The 25,651-nt window shown below is 41.8% G+C and overlaps 1 protein-coding gene across 3 annotated transcripts in view; it reads right to left on the bottom strand.

Moving 5' to 3' along the window:
* The window catches only part of LOC140492061 (testican-1-like), a 538,140-nt gene that overhangs the window by 94,826 nt on the left and 417,663 nt on the right, over positions 1-25,651 (bottom strand). For all 3 annotated transcript variants that reach the window (XM_072590727.1, XM_072590726.1, XM_072590728.1), the window contains one exon: positions 13,340-13,454. In XM_072590727.1, the coding sequence (XP_072446828.1) occupies positions 13,340-13,454 (115 nt within the window). The remainder of the gene's footprint in view (positions 1-13,339; positions 13,455-25,651) is intronic.

The following is a 25,651-nucleotide window of genomic DNA, read 5'->3' as shown; positions in this document are numbered from 1 at the left end:
GGGTCAGACAACTGTGTAGGTTTCTTTCTCAGTTCGAATTACTTCCCATGTGGTCACAACCTTTGCCTGTCTTCCTCCTTTTTAAAGCGTCCACATGTATTTGCAGGCTTGCTGTGTTCTTCTCACTAGTTCAATTTTGTCCTAACCTTTGTATCATTAGCAAATCAGGATACTTTACCCTCTCCTTGTAAATCATTAATATAGACTGTAAATAGCTGAGGGCACAGCATTGATCCTTGCAGCATTCCATTAGGTACAACTTGAAAATGCCCCACAAATACCTAACCTTAGTTTCCTTTCTGTTCTTCAATTTATAATCCATATTAAATTTGTTACCTTGACCTCAATGATCCAAATTGGGTGTCCTAATGTTGCATCAGGAAGTTGGGCTGTGAGATGTCGAGATAGCTGTGTGATGTCGAGATAATAGATAATAGACAATAGGTGCAGGAGTAGGCCATTCTGCCCTTCGAGCCTGCACCACCATTCAATATGGTCCTTAATCAGTATCCTGTTCCTGCCTTATCTCCATAACCCTTGATTCCACTATCCTTGAGAGCTCTATCCAACTTTTTCTTAATCCAGAGGCTGGGCCTCCACTGCCCTCTGGGACAGAGCATTCCACACAGCCACCACTCTCTGGGTGAAGGAGTTTCTCCTTAACTCTGTCCTAAATGGTCTACCCCATATTTTTAAGCTGTGTCCTCTGGTTCGGCACTCACCCACCAGCAGAAACATGTTTCCTGCCTCCAGAGTGTCCAATCCTTTCATAATCTTATATGTCTCAATCAGATCCCCTTTCAGTCTGCTAAACTCAAGGGTGTACAAGCCCAGTCGCTCCAGTCTTTCAGCGTAAGGTAGTCCCGCCATTCCAGGAATTAACCTCGTGAACCTACGCTGCGCTCCCTCAATAGCCAGAATGGCTTTCCTCAAATTTGGAGACCAGAACTGCACACAATACTCCCGGTGTAGTCTCACCACAGCCCTATACAGCTGCAGAAGAACCTCTTTGCTTCTATACTCAATCCCCTTTTTTGGAAGGCCAGCATGCTATTAGCCTTCTTCACTACCTGCTGTACCTACAGGCTTACCTTCATTGACTGGTGTACAAGAACACCTGGATCTCATAGTACTTCCCCTTTACCTAACTTGATTCCATTTATGTAGTAATCTGCCTTCCTGTTCTTGCCACCAAAGTGGATAATCATACATTTATCCACATTAAACTGCATCTGCCATGCATCTGACCACTCATCTAACCTGTCCAGGTCACCCTGTAACCTCCTAACATCCTCCTCACATTTCACCCTGCCACCCAGCTTAGTATCATTAACAAATTTGCTAATGTTATTACTAATACCATCTTCTATATCATTAATATATATTATAAAAAGCTGCGGTCCCAGCACTAATCCCTGCGGTACCCCACTGGTCACTGCCTGCCACTCTGAAATGAAGCCGTTTATCACTACTCTTTGTTTCTGTCAGCCAACCAACTTTCAATCCAAGTTAGTACTTTGCCCCCAATACCATGCGCCCTAATTTTGCTCACTAACCTCCAATGTAGGACTTTATCAAATGTTTTCTGAAATTCCAGGTACACTACATCCACAGGATCTCCCTCATCCATCTTCAGAGTTACATCCTCAAAAAATTTCAGAAGATTAGTCAAGCATGATTTCCCCTTCATAAATCCATGCTGACTCTGACCTATCCTGTTACTACTATCCAGATGTGTCATAATTTCATCCTTTATAATAGACTCCAGCATCTTTCCCACCACTGAGGTCAGACTAACTGGTCTATAATTTCCTGCTTTCTCTCTCCCACCTTCCTTAAAAAGTGGTACAACATTAGCCACCCTCCAATCCGCAGGAACTGATCCCGAATCTATCGAACTCTGGAAAATAATCACCAACGCATCCACGATTTCTCGAGCCACCTCCTTCAGTATCCTGGGATGTAGACCATCAGGCCCCGGGGACTTATCAACCTTCAGACCTAACAGTCTCTCCAACACCAATTCCTGGCAAATATAAATTCCCTTCAGTTCAGGTCCTTCAGCCACTGTTACCTCAGGGAGGTTGCTTGTGTCTTCCCCAGTGAACACAGACCTGAAGTACCAATTCAATTCTTCTGCCATTTCTTTGTTCCCCATAATATATTCCCCTGTTTCTGTCTTCAAGGGCCCAATTTTAGTCTTAACCATTTTTTTGCCTTTCACATACCTAAAAAAGCTTTTACTATCCTCCTTTATATTGTTGGCCAGTTTACTTCATACCTCACTTTTTCTCTGCATATTTCCTTCTTAGTAATCCTCTGTTGTTCTTTAAAAGCTTCCCAGTCCTCCGTTTTCCCACTTATCTTTGCTATGTTATACTTTTTCTCTTTTAACTTTATATGTTTCTTAACTTCCCTCGTCAGCCACGGCCACCCATGCCTCCTCTGAGGATCTTTCTTCCTTTTTGGAATGAAATGATCCTGCATCTTCTGCATTATGCACAGAAATATCTGCCATTGTTCCTCCACTATCATCCCTGCTAAGGTATTGCACCATTGAACTTTGGCCAGCTCCTCCCTCATAGCTCCATAGTTCCCTTTATTCAACTGAAATCGAGATAGCTGTGTGATGTTGAGATAGCTGTGTGATGTCGAAATAGCTGTGTGATATCGAAATAGCTGTGAGATGTCGAGATAGCTGTGAGATGTCGAGATAGCTGTGTGATGTCGAGATAGCTGTGTGATGTCGAGATAGCTGTGTGATATCGAGATTGCTGTGTGATGTCGAGATAGCTGTGTGATATCGTGATAGCTGTGTGATATCGAGATAGCTGTCTGATGCACTCTTTTACAGCCTTCCAAAATATTCTGAGGATGTTCCTAGCAGATGTCACAGGAGTTAATACCTTGTACACAGCAAGTGGCACTCTGCCTGTGCAGAGCTACTTCCATGGCAATGGTTTTCGTGCCCAAGGATCCTAATCTGCTACTGAATTTATCACCCAATTCATCTGCTGTGGAAATAGAAACAATGATTCTTCATCAAAATCCTGACAGTTTTTAATAACAGATTGCACTTGTTCCTTCAGAGACCAGCTAGTCGCAGATTGAGTGAAAGTCCTTGTAATCAGATTTTGTGTGAAGAAATTTCATACAAAACCTATTCCTGACGTCACTTCATTCTGCACTTTGATCAAGAGATTTTAGCTTTCATAGTTTCAGAAAATTAAGCTTCAATGAGAATTCAAAGGTACAGCATTCAATTATTAATTGGTGTATATCTCTTAAAATTTAAAATATCAAGATCAAAGAAAAGACAATTCAGCTCCTTTCACTCCTGCTTACATATATCAGGTCAATTAACTTTTAGTTAATTGTCTATTCCACAATTCCCTTCAGGGTCACATGGACACAAATATATATAAAACATGTATTTGGAGTCTTGTACTGTGCAGTTCGATGTGGTGAATATCTGATTGTTCACCTGTAGAATTGTGATCATGCGTTACACATTAAGATGAATTGCTGGTTGAAATTCTGGGTGTTTGTTTAGTGCATTTTCCCACCTAAATTCCAAAACTGTATTGCTTGGGAGATACATCCTGGTCATTGGAGTATAACAAGAATGGAGATAAAAATCGATCAATCATATGTGGTAGCCATTCCAAGGTAATAACATTGTGGATATTTTTGTGGGTTCCATGTCTGTTAGATAAACTAACTCTGTAATCCTAAGGACTCATACTTGATCAGATTAATTAAACCCATGCCTCATTTTTTTTATAGATATGAAACCGTCTGAGTTATTATTCATTAGATGAAAACTACACGCCTGCCTTGATATTTTTAAAGTTCATTTGAAAACATCAGTATCAAGAAAACAAAATATAATGCTGGATCGCTGATTGTGAAACAAATGGTGTGGCTGAAATATGCTGTGTGACAATTTCTATATGGATGTAAACTTTGTCATGTTGGTTTTATGGAACAGGAGACTGGATGTGACATTTTTGTTTCTGATGTGGAAACATTATAAGAAACAGTTGCAATAGTTGCATTGATTTACTCCCTTCAATATAACAAATGGCAAGGGAGAGAATTATTCTTTCAAAGGATTATACAACTTGAGAACACAGCATTAGAAGGTGGTGGGGAGGTGTAGCAGTCATTGAATATTTTTAAGGTTAGACCCTTGTTAGGCCATTGAATGGAAGGTCATCATCACAGGTAGATGAGATGGTTGAATTTGGAACCCAAACAGAACAGCCATGATCTTGAATGGCAGGATCAGCTTGAAGGGCGCAAAGCCTACTTCTCCTCATGTACTTGTATTTAAACTTCCAATGTTTTAGAAAGAAATAATCACATTTTGCTAAACTTCATCACGTATCATTTGTTTTGGAATTAAGTTCTGTGATTACTTTGTAGTCAGTTTATATTACTATGCTTCTTAACTTATTTAACTAAGCTATATTGTAACTGAATATATAAGTAACTTTCAGTACCTCAGTAATAATGTAATGATCGACATTACGCATTTATATTTTTATACTGTTATGACCAGTATTCAGGTGAGGCTCCCCAATCCATTATGACACTGGATAAGAAAGGGAGGAACTGGCTAACCGGCTTCATTCAATTCTCTCTCCTTTGGTTGCAAGAAGGTTGATCTAAAAGAAAGGATCCATTCGCTTGTGGACACCCTCCTCAATTCCAAAGTAGTTATGTTTTAAAACAGTCAATTTAACCAGTTAAATAAAGACTGAGTTTAGTGGTTCACACGGGCAAATTACTTGTCTTCCTTTCAAGTGCTTTTCTGAAATTTCTTCAACCCTTTCCATGTGCGATATTCTATGTCTCTCTTGATCCTGGCTGTAATCTACATGAGCATTTTCCCAGACAGTCACTAAATTGTTTCTCTGGCTTTTCAGTTCTTTTATAAGGAAAACAAAAATCTGTTTTGCATAAAGGTTCAAAATGTCCAAAAGTCATTTGGGACTAGGATCACAGAACCCATACATAGCAGATTGAGGCCATTTGGTCTATCGAGTCTGTACTGATCTGCCGAAGAGCATTCTACTGAGACCCATACCTATCCTTATAACCCTGCATTTACCATGGCTAATACTGCACATTTTTGGACTGGGGAGGAAACCAGAGGACCCAGGGGAAACTCACACAGACACGGGGAGAATGTGCAAACTCTACACTGATAGTCACCCAAGGCTGGAATGAAACCTGGGGTCCCTCACACTGTGAGGCCTCAATGAAATATTTTAATGATATGCTTTTATGCCTCATTGACAGCCCAACTTGACTCATTTCTATGTGGTTTCCTATTCTCTTTCCTTCTAAGATACTAGATGTCACAAATCCCAACCTGAAAGCCAGAGTTATTTTCTAGCTAGAGTAGCTTACCCTTGCTTCCCCAGGCCTTCAACCAACTCAATCTTCATCACAATATCCCAACAGGTATTGTTATTTAAATCCAAAAAGGATTTAAAAGCAAAAATGGCTGGGAATGTAAACTCTCAGGATGTAATTCAGTGAATATCTGGAAAAGTCCCTGGCAGATTATACTCAATCCTGAGACAGACTTTTGAATATTGCATGGAAATTCAAGCAGAAGATTGAAGGAAGAAATGTAGTTGAAAAATGAAACTGTGATCTCCTATGGTTGCCTACATAGTGAAGGCCAGTTACCAACTCAAGTGGAACCTTTTCCTGGTAGTAATACCCCAGATCATGAACATAATGTGAGGTAAAAGAAAGCAGTTTCAGATGAAATAAATATGTGAGTTGCCTGTTCGGGAATAGATAAGTGACGGTGTTAAAAAACCAAGTGCAACCCAGGTCTATTGAAGTGCTGAAGGTCACAGCTGAAGAACATCCACTAGGCACCCCACACTTGTAGGTCAAAGAAAAAGTCTTTTTCTCTCTCAAGCCAATTGTTGGAAGTAAAACGTAAGTCAGCAAAGCCACTGTCAGAAAGGAAAAAACACAACTCCCTTTGGCTAACCCTGTTGCACCACTAATCCATAATCCAGAATCTGGTTTCCAGCATCTGCAGTAATTGTTTTTACCCCATAACTGTGCTGTGTAAATAGCTTGAAAATAAATCCGTACATTATTGCTGAGCCTATTTTATGTTGTATATCTTTGACCACTGTCACCACAGTGGTTTGGTATTAGATTTATATGGTAAGGAAAGTATTTGGAGATTCTAAGATGACCAAAAATGATTTTTTCATTGCTCTCATGAAAAAATGAGACAGGCACCAGCCTCAAAAATAGACATACTTATTACTTGCCTGACTTTTTCAGGAGGCATGAAATATTTTACTTAATCTTCAGCACCAAAAAAATTGCAATGTTAGATCATTTATTTTGCTTCATATTGTTACTGTATTGCTCAATTCAATACGTCATTCTTATTGATATGAATTTTGGTTTCCATCTGCAAGAGTAATCTAGTCTATTAGTTTCAATGTACACCCTTATCTTCAAAGGGAGAAAGTGTGGACTGCAGATGCTGGAGATCAGAGTCAAGAGTGTGGTGCTGGAAAAGCACAGCACATCAGGCAGCATTTGAGCAGCAGGAGAATTGATATTTTGGGCAAAAGCCCTTCATCAGGAATTCCTGATGAAGGGCTTCCTGATGAAGGGCTTATGCCTGACATGTCGATTCTCCTGCTCCTGAGATGCTGCCTCATCTGCTGTGCTTTTCTATCACCACACTCTTGACCCTTATCTTCAAAGGAAGGCCAATCTTATAAGGTTCAGAAACAAGAAATAGGCATTGGGTTGTTAACATCTGAAAACATGCTTGTTGCCTGCTCCAGCTTACTCTTGCAAATTTGGCTTTCACTTGAGACGCCAGTGTCAGAGCTGACTGCCTTCAGGAAAATCAATGCTTGGCAGAATCATAGAATTCCCTACAGTGTGGAAGAAGGCCATCCAGCCGACTGAGTCCACACTGCCCCTTCAAACAGCATCCCACCCAGACCTACCATCTTGCCTGTAATCCTGAATTTCCCATGGCCAATCCACCTAACCTGCACATCTTTGGATTGTGGGTAGAAATCCACACGGACATGGGGAGAATGTGCAGACTCCACACAGACAGTGTCTGGAATCAAACCCAGAACCCTGGTACTATCAGGCAGCAGTGCTAACCACTGAGTCACTGCGACAAATGAAACTTTTAAACAAAGACTTACCTTAATTATCAGAATTGCCAGATCCATGATCTCTCCACAGCACTTGTTCCAATTGCCTAATATTCCCTTCCTGACTGCACCTTGAAGCACAGCCAACAATATTGCAGGCACTCATTCTGTTCATTCCAAACCTCTTAGCTCACTCTGAGGCCCAGGCTTTTCTCCTCCAAAACCCTCTGATCTTATCCAATAACTTACCTCAGAAAGCTTCTGTTGTTGTGACTTCTCCATAAACTTGAGGTCCAAGGCCAAGATGCTGCCTTCTTGGATTCCCCATTTGAGTGAGGGCTGTTAGAACTCTGTGGGTGAGGTACTCAGAAACGAAAGCTGCTGAACTTCTTTTGAATGAGGTTTTAACAGTTTATTAAAATTAAAATAAAAAATCCTACTGGACAATTCTCAGAAGAGTAACAACGAGTAACAACATCGACACTTGCTTTTGCTGGACGTCATCCAAATGAACAGGATTAACAGGGCTGTTTGCACAGCTTTTGGCAATTTCAGGTCTTTGGGATTACTCTAGGTTATAAAATGCTTGGAACATAATGAAGATCTTACTTAGAGATTCTTAACTTTCTCAGTTTTGATCCCAGTTTTGTGTTTTTCAGCCTGTTCTAGTTTTGTTTTGGGAGCAACAAAACTTTAACTTAATGGCTTTTGACAGAAGGACAGGACTCAGACATTTGATACATAGTGAAAGAAGAAGCAATTTGTCTCAAACACTGCCAAATGCAAATAGCTTTGTTATAACATAAAAGATGTTATAAGCTTTCTTAATTGCAAGTAGAATTGATTGGTCAATGAATTTATGCACTTACATTCCTAACCTTCATTTTTTTGTAAACTCATATAGAATCATCGAGATGTATAGCATGGAAACAGACCCTTTGGTCCAACTTGACCATGGCAACCAGATATCCTAAATTAATCTAATCCTATTTGCCATATTCCTCTAAACCCTTCCTATTCATAGACCCATCCAGATGCCTTTTAAATTTGTAATCATGCCAGCCTCCACCTGGCAGCTTATTCCATACATGTACCACCCTCTGCATGAGCAATTTGTCCCTTAGGTCTCTTTTAAATCTTTCCTCTCTCATCTTAAACCGATGCCCTCTACCCTGGGGAAAAGGCCTTGGCTATTCACCCTCTTTGTGCTGCTCTTGATTTTATAAACTTCAATAAAGTTCACCTCTCAGTCTTCAATGCTCCAGGGAAAATAGCTCCAGCCTATTCAACTTCTCCCTATAGCTCAAACCCTCCAACCCTGGCAAAATCCTTGAAAATCTTTTCTGAACCCTTTCAAGTTTCACAATATTCTTCACATGACTTAGATCCACAAAGAGCTTATTTTAGGATATTGGAAAGGTTTTATCCCAGTAATACAGAGCTAGAAATTTCCAATGTAATTAGTCTCTTAAGCAGGTAGGAAGAATGCTCAATAAAGTTTTGGGCAGTTGAAAAATGAATTAGTAGAAATTTGCAACCGTTCTCCACAGATAGTCAGAAGAAACCTTTTGGGGGAAGTTGTTACAGAAATATAACATAGAACAATACAGCGTGGAACGGGCCCTTCGGCCCTTGATGTTGCGCCGACCTAAGCCCATCCCCCTCCACTATCCCATCTTCATCCATTTGCTTATCCAAGGATTGTTTAAATCTCCCTAATGTGCCTGAGTTTAACTACATTGGCAGGTAGGGCATTCCACACCCTTACCACTCTCTGAGAAAAGAACCTGCTTCTGACATCTGTCTTAAAACTATTACCCCTCAATTTGTAGTTACGCCCCCTCGTACAAGCTGACATAATCATCCTAGGAAAAAGACGTTCACTGTCTACCCTATCTAATCCTGTGATCATCTTGTATGTCTCTATCAAATCCTCTCTTAACCTTCTTCTTTCCAATGAGAACAGACCCAAGTCTCTCAGCCTTTCCTCATAAGACCTTCCCTCCAGACCAGGCAACATCCTGGTAAATCTCCTCTGCACCTTTTCCAATGCATCCAGATCCTTCCTGTAATGGGGCAACCAGAACTGTACACAATATTCCAAGGGCGGCCACACCAGAATTTTGTACAGTTGCAGCATGACATTGCGGCTCTGGAACTCAATCCCTCTACCAATGAAACCTAACACACTCTATGCCTTCTTAACAGCACTTCCAGGCAACTTCCAGGGATCCATGTACATGGACCTCAAGATCCCTCTGCACATCCACACTACCAAGAATCTTTCCATCGACCCAGTATTCTGCCTTCCTGTTATTCTTCCCAAAGTGAATCACCTCTCATTTAGCCTCACTGAACTCCATTTGCCACCTCTCAGCCCAATTCTGCAGTTTATCCAAGTCCCTGCAACCTACAGCATTCTTCCACACTGTCCACTAATCCACCGACTTTAGCATAATCTGTAAACTTACTAGCCCATCCACCTATGCCTGCGTCTAAGTCATTTATAAAAATGACGAACAGCAGTGGTCCCAAAACAGATCCTTGTGGCACACCACTAGTAACTGGATTCCAGGCTGAATATTTTTCGTCAACCACCACTCGCTCCCTTCTTACAGAAAGCCACTTTCTAATCCAAACTGCTAAATCACCCTCAATCCCATGCCTCTGCATTTTCTCCAACAGCCTACCACGTGGAACCTTATCAAAAGCCTTACTGAAGTCCATGTACACCACATCAACTGCTCTACCCTCATTCACATGCTTGGTCACCTTCTCAAAAAACTCAATGAGGTTTGTGAGACATGATCTGCCCTTGTTGAAACCATGTTGACTATCTGCAGTCAAATTATTGCTTGCTAGGTGAATATAAATCCTGTCTCTCATAATCCTTTCCAAAACTTTTCCTACAACAGATGTAAGGCTCACAGGTCTATAATTACCTGGGTCATCTCTACTGTCCTTCTTGAACAATATTTGCAATCTTCCAGTCCTCTGGTACTAAACCTGCAGACAATGACGACTCAAATATCAAAGCCAAAGGCTCCACCACCACCTCCCTTGCATCTCAGAGAATCCTTGGATAAATCCCATCTGGCCCAGGGGTAAGAATGGAGAATGTTTTGCTACAAGTAGTAGGTGATGTTAAATCACCCATATAATTTGAAAAATAAACAGAATTATTACTTCAAGCATAGAGAAAACAATGAAGACAAAGCCACAAAATGAGGCTGTGTAAAATCAATAGTCCAAAGAACCCTAAACTCTGCAAGAAAAGATTAAATTGACATTTTAATCTCTCAAAATTGGACTTCATAGTGCCATCGGTGCAAAAATTAGTAAAGAAAGTATAGATAGTATCATGTGTTCAGTGTGTCCAGTATTCAATCAACCTGGCAGTCTATACTGTAACTGTACGCACTGGTGTATTGAACATCCACTGGAAGCTTGCACACTGCAGATCATTATGTCAAACTGTGTTTCAGGCTGACTTGACACAAGTTCCAGAAATTTGGATGCTATATGTCTTTCGAATGTCCAGTATTAACTAATCACAACTGAACAGTATGATCTCCTCAGGCACACTCTAATACCAGCGCTATTTAAACAGGGAGTCACTTTGTTTGAAGGAGAGGTGCTTTTGACTTAGTTCTATTCTGGTCAGGTTTGTAGAAGTATTGTGCATGTAACACTGTAGAAATCACATGTCTATGGGGAGAGGTAAAGGAATCGAAAATGGTTCAACACGACCAGTTAACATGTCCAATCCAACACGTAGCGAATGTCCGTTCAGAGTCTAATAGGGGTCTAAGGGACATGGGTTATGGAGAGATTTGTGGCAGATTTGGGTAAGGAGTCTGCCAAGACACCAGGAACATCTTGTTACTGATGTGCCTTTTCTAAGAGGTGGGGAAAGTTTCACATTTAGCAGCAGTGAGTTTTCAATTAGGAATGAATTTAGTTATTAAATCTCTTATTAATGCTGAAACTTGCCATATTAATATTCAGATTTCCAACCTACCAAATATGCCATCTATCTTGACCTTGAGAAGTGTCAACATGGAAGTCTGAGCAAGCACCTGGTGACTTCAGATTGGCACCTGACAGCTTCTAAGAACTTCGTGGTACGTCACCAATCTACTTACACTTATACATACACCTCAGGCAGTAATGGCAACGTTGCAGCAAGGACACTGTGTGCTCTGGGACACACACCCAGCTCATGGAATGGACCAAGCTGCATCTCCCTCCTGTTTGCTCGTTCTCACGGTGCTCACTCACTCTAACCTACCTGGATCTTCACAGCATCCCTCCCTTATGTTGCCTTGCATTGCAGTTTTTTTGCACTTTGTCTCCTCGGCCTGATACATGAGGTTTGTAATATTTCTGTAATACCTTGCCATTTAGCACAGATACCAAGCCAGGAACATTGTCATGGCTGTCAGCAAGTTTCAGTTAATACAAGTAGCTAGTCACAGTCAGGCCCTTCAGCAACCTTGGTGCTTCAGCGATCCAAGTAATCTTTATGATAGGATTGGTCACAACCAAGTATAGAAAGTGCTGGAAAAACTCATTTCTGAAGAAGGGTTACTGGACCTGAAATGTTAACTCTGCTTTCTCTCCATAGATGCTGCCAGACCTGCTGAGTTTTTCCAGCAATTTCCATTCTTGGTTGTGACTTCCAGCATCCACAGTTCTTTGGTGTTTTTGTTTTGTATAAAAGTAGCGAGGTTTTACTAAAACTACACAAGGCACAGGTCAGACCACAGCTGGAATACTGTGAAGAGCTTTGCTCAGTAGGTCTGGTAGCTTCTGTGGAGAGAAAGTAGAGTCAACGCTTCGGGTCCAGTAACCCTTCTTCAGAAATGAGTTTTTCCAGCAATTTTTGTTTTCGTTTCTCCATATTTTTATATTTCATTCCCTTTGAAATGAAAGTCAACATTTCATTTGTCTCCCTATTATTAACTTCTGTGCTATCTTTCTGTGACTTATACACAAATACTCTTAAATCACTCCGTTCCACAGCTTTCAGCAGACTTTCTCCATTTAATCTCCATTTAAATAATATTCAGTTGCAATATTCTTCTTGTCAAAGTGCATTACTTCACATTTTCTCACATGATGTTCCATCTGCCAAGGTTTCACGGACCTACTCAATCTGTCTATATGTCTCTCTGTATCACTCTCACAACGTGCCTGTCCACCTATTTTTGTGTCATGACACAAACTTGGCTGTAATACATTCACTTCCCTCATCCAAATCATTAATCTGCATATTGTAAATAATTACAGTCCCAGCACGATCCCTGTGGAACACATGAGTGATGGGTACATGGACACTGAACATTGTGAGAGATTGGTGATGTAGTGCATATGCATTGTCCAGTTCAGATGCATTTGCTGACTTGTTCACCCCCTGTGAGGACATTCAACAGTATATGGCAGGTCCTTGGAGCCAATTTTCAAGAACTGAGCTGCTGGTCCTTACCTTTGGCTGAGGATATTCCTTGACAGTGTCTCCTTCAAGAGATCAACTATGACCTCTCTCCTCCTGTAGATCTCTATCACTGATGTTGCGCCACATCTGAAAACCCTGGAGACTTTTCTCTTCCCTGGTGCTTCTTTTATCAGGTTCCACTTGCAGTCACTTCTAGGCAGTCAACAGCATTTTCCATGCTAATGAATGAAGCCCTCTCCTACTTTAGGTGGTGAGCATAGCTCATGCTACGATAATGGAAATGAGGAGGCAGTACAAGGTCTGTGTGCTTCCTGCCTCAACAGGACCAACATCAGGGACCTCCATGCCTGAAAGTGGAAGCCATCCATATTTCCATGCAAGTTTCGAGCTGATACTCCAAGTTAAGAGTTTGTTTACTTGTTGCTTGTTTTCTGCTTGCTATGCTTAATGTGGTTGCACTAGACCTACACAGTTCTAATGGAAATCTGATTCATATCCCTAGAGGTAACATCACCGACTTTAACTTCATAACTTTAAAAAAACATTCTATTTTAAATTCACCCTCAAGCGTCCAATCTTAAAATAATCCTTCATATGTTTTAGAAATCAATTTGAATCAAATTATTGTCTCAGAAGTGTTATTGAATAGAAAAGTAAATTATAAATGAACACTTAAATATATTGGATTATCTTGGTGTTTTCTGTGACTTACCAGGCTTTTCACTTTTCAGCTTCACACTTTCTTGGCCAGGAAGACAAGGACAAGGTCCTTTGCATCGCAAGGTGATTTTCTTACGTGAAGAACAAGCTTGGTAATCAAGTTTACACTGGAATTGAAGAAGGCAAAGAGTATTTAATACAACATGATCATTTTCCATTTCCAATGCACCTACATCAGAGATCAGAAATATTGCTAGGCTCAAAGGTAGGCAAGTGGGGCCAACTCAATTGGCCGACTGGATATAAAGTCCAAGGCCCATGCAACATGAGCCCTCAGGCCTTATTGGCATCTGCACAGTGGTCTGCAAACTCCCATTGGTGACCTCCAAGCAACTCCTAAGATAAAATGACTTGGATATTAAGTAGCTGTTGTCAGGTTACATTCTTAGCAAAGACAACAGGAAGGAGGTCAATTGGGAGGAAGGGACAGTCATGGCTCCCATTGAGAAACAGGTAAAATGATTGGGAAGAGTTTGACAGAGCTTGGGATAATGACATCTCATTTGATGAGAGGTCAATGACATTGTGGGGCAAAGGGGCCAGCAATAGTTGCAACTGTTTAGATATTGTGCTGGGAGGATCACCCTTGCTTTTTCTAACACTCCATTCAGTTAAGTATATTTGTAAAAGAGATGCATGTTTACTGAACATGGCATGTCTGTGCTAGCTGTTATCGCAGGGTCAACCCAATCTTACATAAGGGTGTCAAGCTGGTGATAAACTCCTTATTTGAATATGAAAACGGTACAGTACCACATTTAGTTATGGACCCTGCATATGTGTTTTATTGTGTGTACCAAATGATAATTGACACATTTTTGGCTTGTTATGAGTATATGTTTCCTTGCCAATTTATCATCTCCTTTAACATCCGAATGGCCTTATCGGTTACTGGTCTGCAGCAGGTGGACATTGAAAATTGAGTTGACTCAGACATGTAGGTTTCTTTCAACTTCATCCTTAACTATTTTGACAGTCTTCTCAGTGTAGGCAGAACACACATTTTATTTTGTGTGTATTATCTCCATCTGTTACTCCGCAGAACACATCTCACTTCCTTTCCAAAACAATGATGGTGTTTGTTAAAACCGCAATCACAGAGGGTTCACTCACTACATGTGTAGTTCCAGTGCCTGTGAGGCCACTATCAGTAACATCCCAACTATCGAAACATCAGACTCAGCCCAAAGAGAACATGGTTATTGCTGCCTCCTGCTCACTGAATTCCTACTCTCAACCCCTCACATCCTTGATTCCAAATCCTGCTGCCTTTTCCTTTCTGGCCTGCTCACTATTCCTCTCACCATCCCACTTTCAAACCCTCGCTTTTCTTACTGCCCTGTTCCTGGTGGGTGGGTCAGGAAGGGGTTGCCAGAGGGCAATGAAAGGTCTGTGGAGGTTTCCATAGAAACTGTGCTCACAACAATGGAGCATACAGATGAACCAACCATGTGCCAGTTCAGTATTAGGAGATGTGAAGAAAAATAAAAACATGGAAATGGCTACCATTAAATCTTACGTTTAATGGGTTTAGAAAACTGCTTTTCAAAAGATTTACCGCAGTCTCTTATTTCCCACACTGCTGTATTTTAATTTCAAAGGAAGTATGGAAGTATGTGCCTCTTGAGTTCTTCTAATAAGATGGCTGTTTGTGACTTTAGGATTTCTTGACTTTAGGTTTTCGGAATCATTATCCCCCCGTGGTTTCTAGGCTCTTTCCATTGCAATACAAAAAGCATAAGAAGGTTAGATTTTCCGGCTACTGAATATGATCAAACCAAAAATCTAGCCTGGTGTCTTTTATTTCATGCCAAGCCAGTATACAATATCCCTGAGAGTATAGAAACAAACTTCAAATCCAATACACCAGATTTTCTGCATTGATTCTGTCCTCAAATCACGAGGGGATGATGAATTGAATTATGATGTTCTTAAATGCAGAAGCATGTGAGAAAAGAGAACTGCTTTTATTATAACAGAAGAAATTAAAGGATGATTTGACAGAGGTGTTTAAATTATGAAGAAATTGACTCCAGTGGTTGATGGGTATAGAACAAGAGAGGATAGATATAAGATTAATTTAAAACATCTTGGATTTCTATTGTATCTTCCATATAATAAAATGCATCAAAAGTATTTTATGGAAGCATTATAAATAATACAATCTCCATACACAATATTAATATTTTTAAAAAACTACATTTCCACGTAATAGCTGTAAGGATAACATGACAAGATTTCATATGTTGAGACCTCTACTGTAATAAACAAACTAAAAGTCTGGTTGACCACACGCTACTCTTGTGCGAAGCTTATTCTCTGAACTACAGAATCAAACTATCCTTGATATTTTGAATGCAACCTATAAAACTTATATTCATAGGTTTGTTTTACACTTGCCTTAAAGTTCAAATTTCCCAAATGCAGTTCTGAATTGTGCTTAGCTCCTGGGGGCTTATTACAATTCTTTGCCTTGCCCAGCTTGGTATCTTTTCACCCCAGATGGTCTTTCATTATAGGGATTTTTCCTGGAGATTCTTCTCTTTAACTAAAGGGAGGCAAATCTTCCAGTTTCAACTAATTCCTCATGAATGCGGTATCTCCAGTCTGAGCGTGAGCACTCACTGAATGATGAACCTTAGAGACATTTGGCCTCCAGGTTCTCTTCCTCTTTATTTCTCCCTCCCTCTTTCTGTCAGATCCTGACAGGCTGGTGTTTGAGAGTTGCAGGGCTATTTTGAAACACAATCCTTTTTAAAGCCCATGTCCATAATATTGTGAATCATGTCGGTCTTATATCCAGACTGATGTACTGATTAGCTGTACTTTGAAGCCCAATTTTCTTTTCTCTTGGAACCAAATGGACAGCTTAAGGCAGAACTGTCTACAACTTTACATTCTTAACATCTTCTTGGGACTTTGGAGGTGGTCACTGGAAACACAGACACTGCTGCCATTGTTTCCAATTGTGAATATTGTGCAATTTCTTCCCAGCAAATCAATCTGAGCCCATTTTTAATCTTTAGCAGCAACAGCAGCCAGATTATTTCTCAGAGAGATCACATGCCCCATTCAGATTATCCTATTCAGATTAGACATAATACGAAAATATAACACTCCTATAAACTCAAAATTCTAGCAATGAACCTCATAACTGTATTAAAGATTTGATGCTGAGATACAAAATAAGATATTGTTTTATATGCCATAGTTTTTGAATGGATACTCTCTTGCCTTTGTTAACCGTGGTAGTTCATTCTTCTTTTTGACTATTATACACTTTTGCTGAGCAGTATGAGATATTGGCTTAAATGTCTATCACTGCCCATCCCTTTAGTCTAATTTCCCAGCTGGATTTTGTCAATTCTTTCTTTGTTGTTCTGTGTTTCCCCTTATTTCAGTTGAGGATGCCGGTATCAAACACAGGTTGCTCTCCTTTAATCTGAATTGGATATTCAATCGTGTTCTGTTCCATACTCCCTAGAGATCCCTTAATTATAAGATCTCTTATTATTCCTATCAGATTACACATTACTAGATTTAAAGTAGCCTATTCCTGGGTGGGTTCTGCAACATATTGTGCTAGGAAATAGTCCCTGATGCACTGTACAAATTCATCTTCCTTGTTGCCCTGGCTCATCTAAATTGTCCCATCAATTCTAAAATCATCCATGACAATGTAATGCCCTTCTTACATGCTTCAATCATTTACCAATTTATACTTCATCCTAAATTGAGGCAACTTTTGCACCGAAAGAGTACTTCCACCAGTGACTTATTTTCAGTGCTATTCCTTGTTTCCACTGGAACTGATTCCGCACCACAATCTACTGCACCTATATCATTACTTGCCATCACACTAATACCTTCCATTGTTAATAAAGCTATCGCACATCCTTTCTCTTTTTGCCTATTTCTCTGGAATGCCAAATACCCTTGAATGTTGAGTTCTCAGTCTTAGTCACCACATAACTATGTCTACATAATAGCTATGATATCATATTCCCTTATTTCTCTTGTGTCATCTGTCTTGTTATAAAGGCTGTGCATATTCAGTTAAAAGCCTTCGGCTTTGACTTTTTACCATTAGTCACTCTTTGATTCTTATTTCTGCTGCAGTCTTCTGTTTATATTTTTTATCCATCACACTTTGATTATCATTCATCTTTTCAATATGTCTGCTCTCTTGTTGCTTTTTAATTTTTTAAACTTTCCTTCAATTCAACCCTTCCCCCACTAACTAGTTCAAAGCTTTATCCACAATCTGAGTTATATGATTCACCAGGACATTGGTTCCAGCATAGATCAAATGAAGTCTCTCCCAATGGAACAGCTCTCTCTTTCTTCAGTACTAGAGGCAGTGCCTTATAAATCCAAAGCCATTTCTCTTACACTTGAGACACATATTTACCTCCCTAATCCTATTTACCCTCTACCAATATGAATATGGTTCAGGCAGTAATCTGGCGATTATTACCTTTGTGAATCTGCTTTTTTAAAATTTAGCCCTGAGCTGGACACAAACCCTCAGCAGAACCTCTTCCTGAGTCCTACCTATGTCATTGGTACCTACATGGACTGTGATGTTTGTATCCTTGCCCTCCCACTTCAATTTCCTGTCTACCCAGAAGAAATGCCCTGAACCTTGCCACTAGGTAGACATCACAGCCTTTGGAACCTGCTGTTTTTCCTGCAGAGAACAGTATCTATTTCCCAAACTATGATATCTCCTCTTACTACATTTCTCTTTCCTGCCACCCATGTGAATGATGTTCTGGACCATGGTGTTGCATTCACTTTGATCCTCCTCCCTGCACTCTGTGCCCTTCTCCTCACCAGGAGTAAGACCCTCATACCCACAGGAGAAAGGCTCTGACTGAGTCTCCTCCAAAGCGAAATCTGGATTCCTTCACCCCCCTCACTTGCAGTCACGCCTTTGCATGAAAATGTTGCCCCTTATGTATCTCAGTCTAAAATTACGGCGTCTAGTTCTGGACTCCCCCAACCCTTGTCTATTTAATCTATCCATGCCCTTGATGGTAGGAGACAGAGAGTGGTGGTGGAGGGTTGTTTTTCAGCGTGGAGGTTTGTGAGCACCAGTGTTCCACAGGGATCTGCATTAAGTCCACTTTTGTTTGTCTTTTATATGAATGATTTAGATGAGAATTTAGAAGACATGGTTAGTAGGTTTGTGAATGATACAAAATTGGTGGTATCGTGGATAGTGAAAAAGGTTATCTAAAGGTACAATGAGGACTTGATACAATTAGTTAAGCGGCTGAAAAGTGGCAATATGGAGTTTAATTTGGAGAAATGCGAGGTATTGCATTTTGGTAAAACAAACAAGGGCAGGACTTATATCATTTATGGTACAGCCCTGGGTAGTATTGCAAAACAGATAGATCTAGAGGTTCAGGTACACATTTTCTTTAAATTTGCATCACATATAGACAGGGTGATTAAGAAGGCATTTAGTGTGCTTGTCTTCATTGCTCAGACCATTGAGTGCAGGAGATAGGATGTCATGTGGAGGTTACACAGTATGTTGGTGAGGCCTCTTCTGGAGTACTGTGAACAGTTCTGGTTGCTTTGCTGTTGGAACGATACCATTAAATTGGAGAGCATTCAGAAAGATTTACCAGGAATAGAAGGATTGAATTATATAGACAGGCTGGATGGCTGTGACTTTTTTCACTGGAGCATACAAAGTTGAAGGGTAACTTTATAAAATATGAAGGGCATAGATAAGGTGAAAAGCAAGGGTTTTTTCCCCTAGGGTGGGGGAGTTCAAAACTAGAGGACATAGTTTTAAGGTGAGAAGAGAAAGATTTAAACAGGACATGACAGACAACGTTTTTACACAGCGAGTGGTTTGTATGTGGAATGAACTGCCAGAGGAAGTGGTGGATGCAGGTATAGTTACGACATTTAAAAAACATTTGGATAAGTACATGAAAGGAAAGAAATGGAGGGATATGTGTCAAATGCAGGCTAGCAGGACTAATATAGTTTGGGAACATGGTTGGCGTGGACTATGTGGACCAAAGGGTCTGTTTGCATGCTGTATGACTCTATGACTCTCTGGTGTGTTGTAGTGTCTGCAGCTCTGACCCCTGCTCATCAACTCTAAACCAAATAAAAACCGAAAGAACTGTCGATACTGTAAATCAGAAACAGAAACAGAAATTGATTGAAAAGCTCAGCAGATCTGGCAGCATCTGTGGAAAGAAATTAAAGTTAACGTTTCAGGTCATGTGATCCATCCTCAGAACCCTTAACTCTGAACCAGAATTCCTCAAGCAGCAAACACTGACTGTAATTATGTTCCCTGTGGATCACGCTACCTCCCACTTACTACAACTGCAACACATTGCCAACACAGCCATCTTTATTCAGGTTCATTGTTCAATTTGGATGTTAAATATTCTGAAAGTGAACATCTTTACTGTACTCTTCAAGTGCAATTATGTCCCTTGTTTTAAACTACTTGCAATCGAACAGACAAGAAAGAAAGGTCCACCACTCTCCACCTGTTTTTCCATGATGCCACACTTTGGTTGTGTTGGATAGAAGCTGGTTGAAGCTCTCTGTTGCTGGGTTTTATCTACCTCCACTGGCGTCCTCACACAGGTGGGTTCTCCATGTGCTGGGCCTTCCTGTCTGCCACTAGTTCTTATCTCTCGCTGCTGCTGCCCTTCTCACACTAGTCTGCTCTACTCTTTGAGAAGCTGCTGACCCCACTCTCTCTGTCTTGCCCTTTTTGAAGATCTCTGCTCTCTCTCTCTCTCTCTCTCACTATTCTCCTCTCTCTCACTCTTTCACATGGAAATTGATGGCCTGTTTTCAGAAGATTTTGCCTTAAGGTGCAGCATAAAGATAAGAAGTAGGAGCAGAACATGTCTGGGGAATACCAGAGGTCACTGGAGCAGGAGGAGAAAACAACACAGTGACTCTCTGGCTATGGTTACATAGATAAAAATTAATAATTAATATCAGAACAGAGGATCAGGAATAGACCCTTAACCCCTTGAGACCATTCCCCCACTCAATTATTCATCACCGTTGAGCATCCTCACTCCGTGTCATAGCCTTGGTCTGAAATGCTTTATTATTTTTGATTTATCAATGTCCACTTGTAATTTGTTGGGTCTACTTCAGTATTGATTTTTCCCCCAGTTTGTGTCAATTAGCAAACATAGCGATGCCTTTTGTGATTAGAGAAATAAATGTGTAGCGAGACTGGTGTGAAAGAAATGTGTCCTGGTTTACATTCTGGCATCAGTCCTTGGGTAAGTGGGGGCTGTGCTGTTGTGACAGTCTATACCTGAAACATGCTGAAATCAGTGCTTCTAGTGAGCAAAATAATTAGGGCATTAGAGAGGATTTAAACTAAATAGTGGGGATAAGGCATTAAATTTGGGAAGATGTTGTAGATGCTCGGCAAAAACAAAAGGTACAAATATGGAAAATCATAAACAGGTACTACAGAAAATGATAAACCATACAAATCTCAGAGTAAAAAGGAGAATCGACGGTTCGGGCATAAGCCCTTCTTCAGGAATGAGGAAAGTGTGTCCAGCAGGCTAAGATAAAAGGTAGGGAGGAGGGACTTGGAGGAGGGGCGTTGAAAATGCGATAGGTGGAAGGAGGTCAAGGTGAGGGTGATAGGCCGGAATGGGGTGGGGCGGAGAGGTCAGGAAGAAGATTGCAGGTTAGGAAGGCAGTGCTGAGTTCGAGGGATTTGACTGAGACAAGGTGGGGGGAGGGGAAATGAGGAAACTGGAGAAATCTGAGTTCATCCCTTCTGGTTAGAGGGTTCCTAGGCGGAAGATGAAGCGCTCTTCCTTCAACCGTCGTGTTGATATGGTCTGGTGATGGAGGAGTCCAAGGACCTGCATGTCCTTGGTGGAGTGGGAGGGGGAGTTGAAGTGTTGAGCTACGGGGTGGTTGGGTTGGTTGGTCCAGATGTCCCAGAGGTGTTCTCTGAAACGTTCCGCAAGTAGGCGGCCTGTCTCCCCAATATAGAGGAGGCCACATCGGGTGCAGCGGATGCAATAGATGATGTGTGTGGAGGTGCAGGTGAACTTGTGGCGGATATGGAAGTATTCCTTGGGGCCTTGGAGGGAAGTAAGGGGGGAGATGTGGGCCCAAGTTTTGCATTTCTTGCGGTTGCAGGGGAAGGTGCCGGGAATGGAGGTTGGGTTGGTGGCGCGTATTGACCTGACGAGGGAGTCACGGAGGGAGTGGTCTTTTCGGAATGCTGATAGAGGAGGGAAGGGAAATATATCCCTGGTGGTGGGGTCCGTTTGGAGGTGGCAGAAATGACGGCGGATGATACGCTGTACATGGAGGTTGGTGGGGTGGTAGGTGAAGACCAGTGGGGTTCTGTCCTGATGGCGGTTGGAGGGGCGGGGCTCAAGGGTGGAGGAGCGGGAAGTGGAAGAGATGTGGTGGAGGGCATCGTCGACCACGTCTGGGGGGAAATTGCGGTCCTTGAAGAAGGAGGCCATCTGGGTTGTACGGTTTTGGAACTGGTCCTCCTGGGAGCAAATGCGGCGGAGACGAAGGAATTGGGAATATGGGATGACATTTTTACAGGGGGCAGGGTGGGAGGAGGTTTAGTCTAGGTAGCTGTGGGAGTCGGTCAGTTTATAATAAATGTCCGTGTTGATTTGGTCGCCAGAGGTAGAAATGGAAAGGTCTAGGAAGGGGAGGGAGGAGTCTGAGACGGTCCAGGTGAATTTGAGGTCGGGGTCGAAGGTGTTGGTAAAGTGGATGAACTGTTCAACCTCTTCGTAGGATATGTGGAACAGTCCATCTTCCGCAGCTACACTGGCACCACCCCCCACCTTTTCCTCCGCTACATCGATGACTGTATCGGCGCTGCCTCGTGCTCCCACAAGGAGGTTGAACAGTTCATCCACTTTACCAACACCTTCCACCCCGACCTCAAATTCACCTGGACCGTCTCAGACTCCTCCCTCCCCTTCCTAGGTTAATCATGGGTGACTTCAATCTACAAGTTAGATTGGGATAACCAGATTGGCAGAGGAAACCATGAAGAAAAATTCAAAGAGTGAATTCAGAACAGTTTTGCAAAACAAAATGTTGTGGATCTGAATGTGTAATAAGGCAGATTAAATAAATGATATCAGAGATCCCCAAGGAAACAGTGACCATAATGTGGTAGAATTTAGCATTCAATTTGAGAGGGTGGAAGTTGGATCAGAAACAGCTGTGTTAAACTTAAATACAGGTCATTACAAAGGAATGAGAGCAAAACTGCTTGGGGTGTACTGGGAAAGACGTTTAGCAGCAAAGACAGTTGAGGAACAATGATAGATGTTTAAGAAAATAGTCCATGGTTCATAGCAAAGATATAGCTCAGTGCAGAAGAATGACTCTTAGGGAACAAACTAACTGTAGTTAATCAGGGAAGTTAAGGAGAGCATCAAATTGAAAAAAAAACATGCAAAGTGGCAAAGATTAGTGGTAAGCAGTGTTCTCTCTCAGCTGTGTAGCTGTATGCATGTGCAGCCATTCTGAGTTCCTGCACATAATGATCAGCATGATTCCAGTTCTGAAAATTGCTGGTGCACATGATTCTGCACAGATGGAGGGACAGATCCTGGGTGGGGAGGGTGGGGGCACAGACGGGGAGGCAGACAGTGGATGGGGATGGGAGTGGGAGCGGATGGAGGTGTGGGGTTGGGTGGAGTTGTGGGGGGTGGATGGGGGCAGACGGGGGCAGGGGTGTGGACGGGCCGGTGGACGGTGCGTGGTGGCAGGAGTGGGGCGGACGGGGACTGGGTTGTGTGGCGGGGGGGAGGCGGATGGGTGATGGTGGATGGGGTGAGAGTGGAGGCAGACAGGGGAGTGGGGTTGGATGGGGTTGTGGGGGGGGCGGATGGGGGATGGTGGATGGGGGTGGATAGAGGCGGGGCACGGAGGTGTACTGTGGGTGGGGGTGGGAGTGGGGGGTAGACAGGGGTGTGGGGTTGGACGCGGTTGTGGGGAGGGATTGATGGGAGCTGATAGGGAGGCAGAGGGGGGTGTGGATGGATGGGGGGTGTGGATGGATGGGGCGTGGGTGGGGTGGATGGGGTGCTGGATTGGACAGGGTTGGGGGTTGGACGAGGGATGGAGGTGAGAGCAGACCTGGGTGGGAGTGGGAGCTGATGGGGGCTCGCACCCGGTGTGCTGCTGCCTAGTCTCCTGAATGGGGAGGGGACTTAGCAAGTGCTTGCTGTGTCAATCCCATTGAACTGATGGGGGGGGGGGGGGCTTCAGCAATGCTGCAGGTCCCTTACACACAAGTGCGTGTGAGCTCAGAAACAAACCCTGAGACAGAGAGAGGGAGCAAGGCAGGCAGAGAGAGGAAAAAGGAAACTTCAGAAAACTCAGAGCCCTAGAGGAGAGGGATTGAATCAATTAACCGAATAATCAATTATCTGAACGAAACACTGCCTGCCCATCTTGTTTAGATAATCAAGGTTCCTCTGTATCAATAACTTGAATGAAGAAAGTGAGTGTACTATAGCTATGTTTGCAAATGACACAAAAATAACTGGAGCACAGGACATCTACAGAGGGAAACGAATGGCCAAAAAACTGGCATATGGAATGCAACGTTGAAAACTGTGGAGTTTTGCGCTTTGGTAGGAAGAATAGCGCAGCTAAATTTTACTTAAATGGAAAAGGATTGCAGAAAGCTGCAGAACAAAGGGAATTGGGATACCTCGTGCATGAATCATAAAAAGCTAACATCAAAGTTTTGTGGGTAATAGAGAAGGCAAATGGAATGTTGGCCTTTATTTCTAAGGGAATGGAGAATAAAGGTAGGAGGGATTTGCAAAACAATGGAAGGCACTAGTTGACCACAGATGGAATACTATGAACAGTTTTAGGTCCCTTACCTAGGTAAGGATATATTGGCATTGGAGACAGTGCAGAGAAGGTTCACTCGGCTGACACTGGAGAGAGAGGTTGGGCAGGTTGGGCTTGTACTCATTGGAGTTTAGAGGTGTCAGAGGTGACCTCATTGAAAGATATTCAGGGATTTGAGTGCCAAATGTGGAGAGGTTGGTTCCCATTATAGGAAACTCCAGGACCAGAGGGCATAATGTCAGAACAAACGGTCACACATGTAAGACAGAAATAAGGAGGAATTTCTTTTCTCAGAAAGTGGTGAATCTTTAGAATTTTTTATTAGAAGATTGTCGAGGCTGGTTCTTCATCTATACTCAAAGTTGAGGATTATTTTTAATCAGTAAGGTAATGAAGTGTTGTAGGGAAAAGGCAGAAAGGAGTTGATTATTACCAGATCGGCCACAAAATCATTAAATGGCAGGACAGAATTGTTAGGTTGATAACCTACTTCTCCTCTTAGGTCTTAAGATCTTAAAACAGTTGAACTGATAGCACAAATAGAAATAAACAAATATGATACAATTGAGATTACTTAGACATAGTTATGCAATCACAGACATAACATGTGTGTTAATTACTGATGGTTTGAGCACAATAGTGATGGATGACCTAAATTCAGGAAATAGAAAGTAGATGTGCTTGGACAGATACGAGAAACAAAAAGTGCATAAACTCACTACAGGTCCCAGCAGTAAGCACATAGTAGAATGGCTATAAAGAAGGAAATAATGGAAGCTTCTCAGAAAATTTATCATGCAAAATTTTGATCTACATAACGAGATAAAAACAATCTTAACATGATTTTATTCTACATTTAGTTTGAACAATAGAGGAGTGTATCCAAGACTAGTATCTTAAACTTAAATGGGGCATTCGTGAGGGTATTAATGCAGAGCTCGTTAATATGAACTAGCAAATTCAGTTACAAAATAGGTCAACGTACTTGCAGTGACACATAAGGGGATATTTCAGAATACACAGAATGAATGTAATACTACAAGAAAGCACCAGTCCACAGGGAAGACCCACCAGCTGCAGTTAACAAAAAAGTTAAGAACAGCATCAAACAGATTGAAAAAGTATATAGTTAAACAAGAATGGGCGGCTGGTCACATGATTGAACAGAATATAGAAACAGGGAAGAATGGCAAAAAAAATGGAGGTTGTGCTGGACAGGGTCATGCAGACGTGACATGTCTTCTTCCACCAGAGCTAACACAGAAACCCCCTAAACCTGACTGTGCCAATCTGGTCTGAGGTTGCCACTGGATCTGTGCAGTCTTAACCATGTGGATACATGCACAGCAATGGTGAATGACCTTCTCCATTCCACCAGACTAAGTGTCACCCTCTTCTCTCTGTTACTTCACACTCT

Source organism: Chiloscyllium punctatum, chromosome 20, assembly GCF_047496795.1.
Source record: "Chiloscyllium punctatum isolate Juve2018m chromosome 20, sChiPun1.3, whole genome shotgun sequence".
Lineage (NCBI taxonomy): Eukaryota > Metazoa > Chordata > Chondrichthyes > Orectolobiformes > Hemiscylliidae > Chiloscyllium > Chiloscyllium punctatum.
The sequence above is the reverse complement of the archived record's forward strand: the minus strand, read 5'-3'. Positions and strand labels throughout refer to the sequence as shown.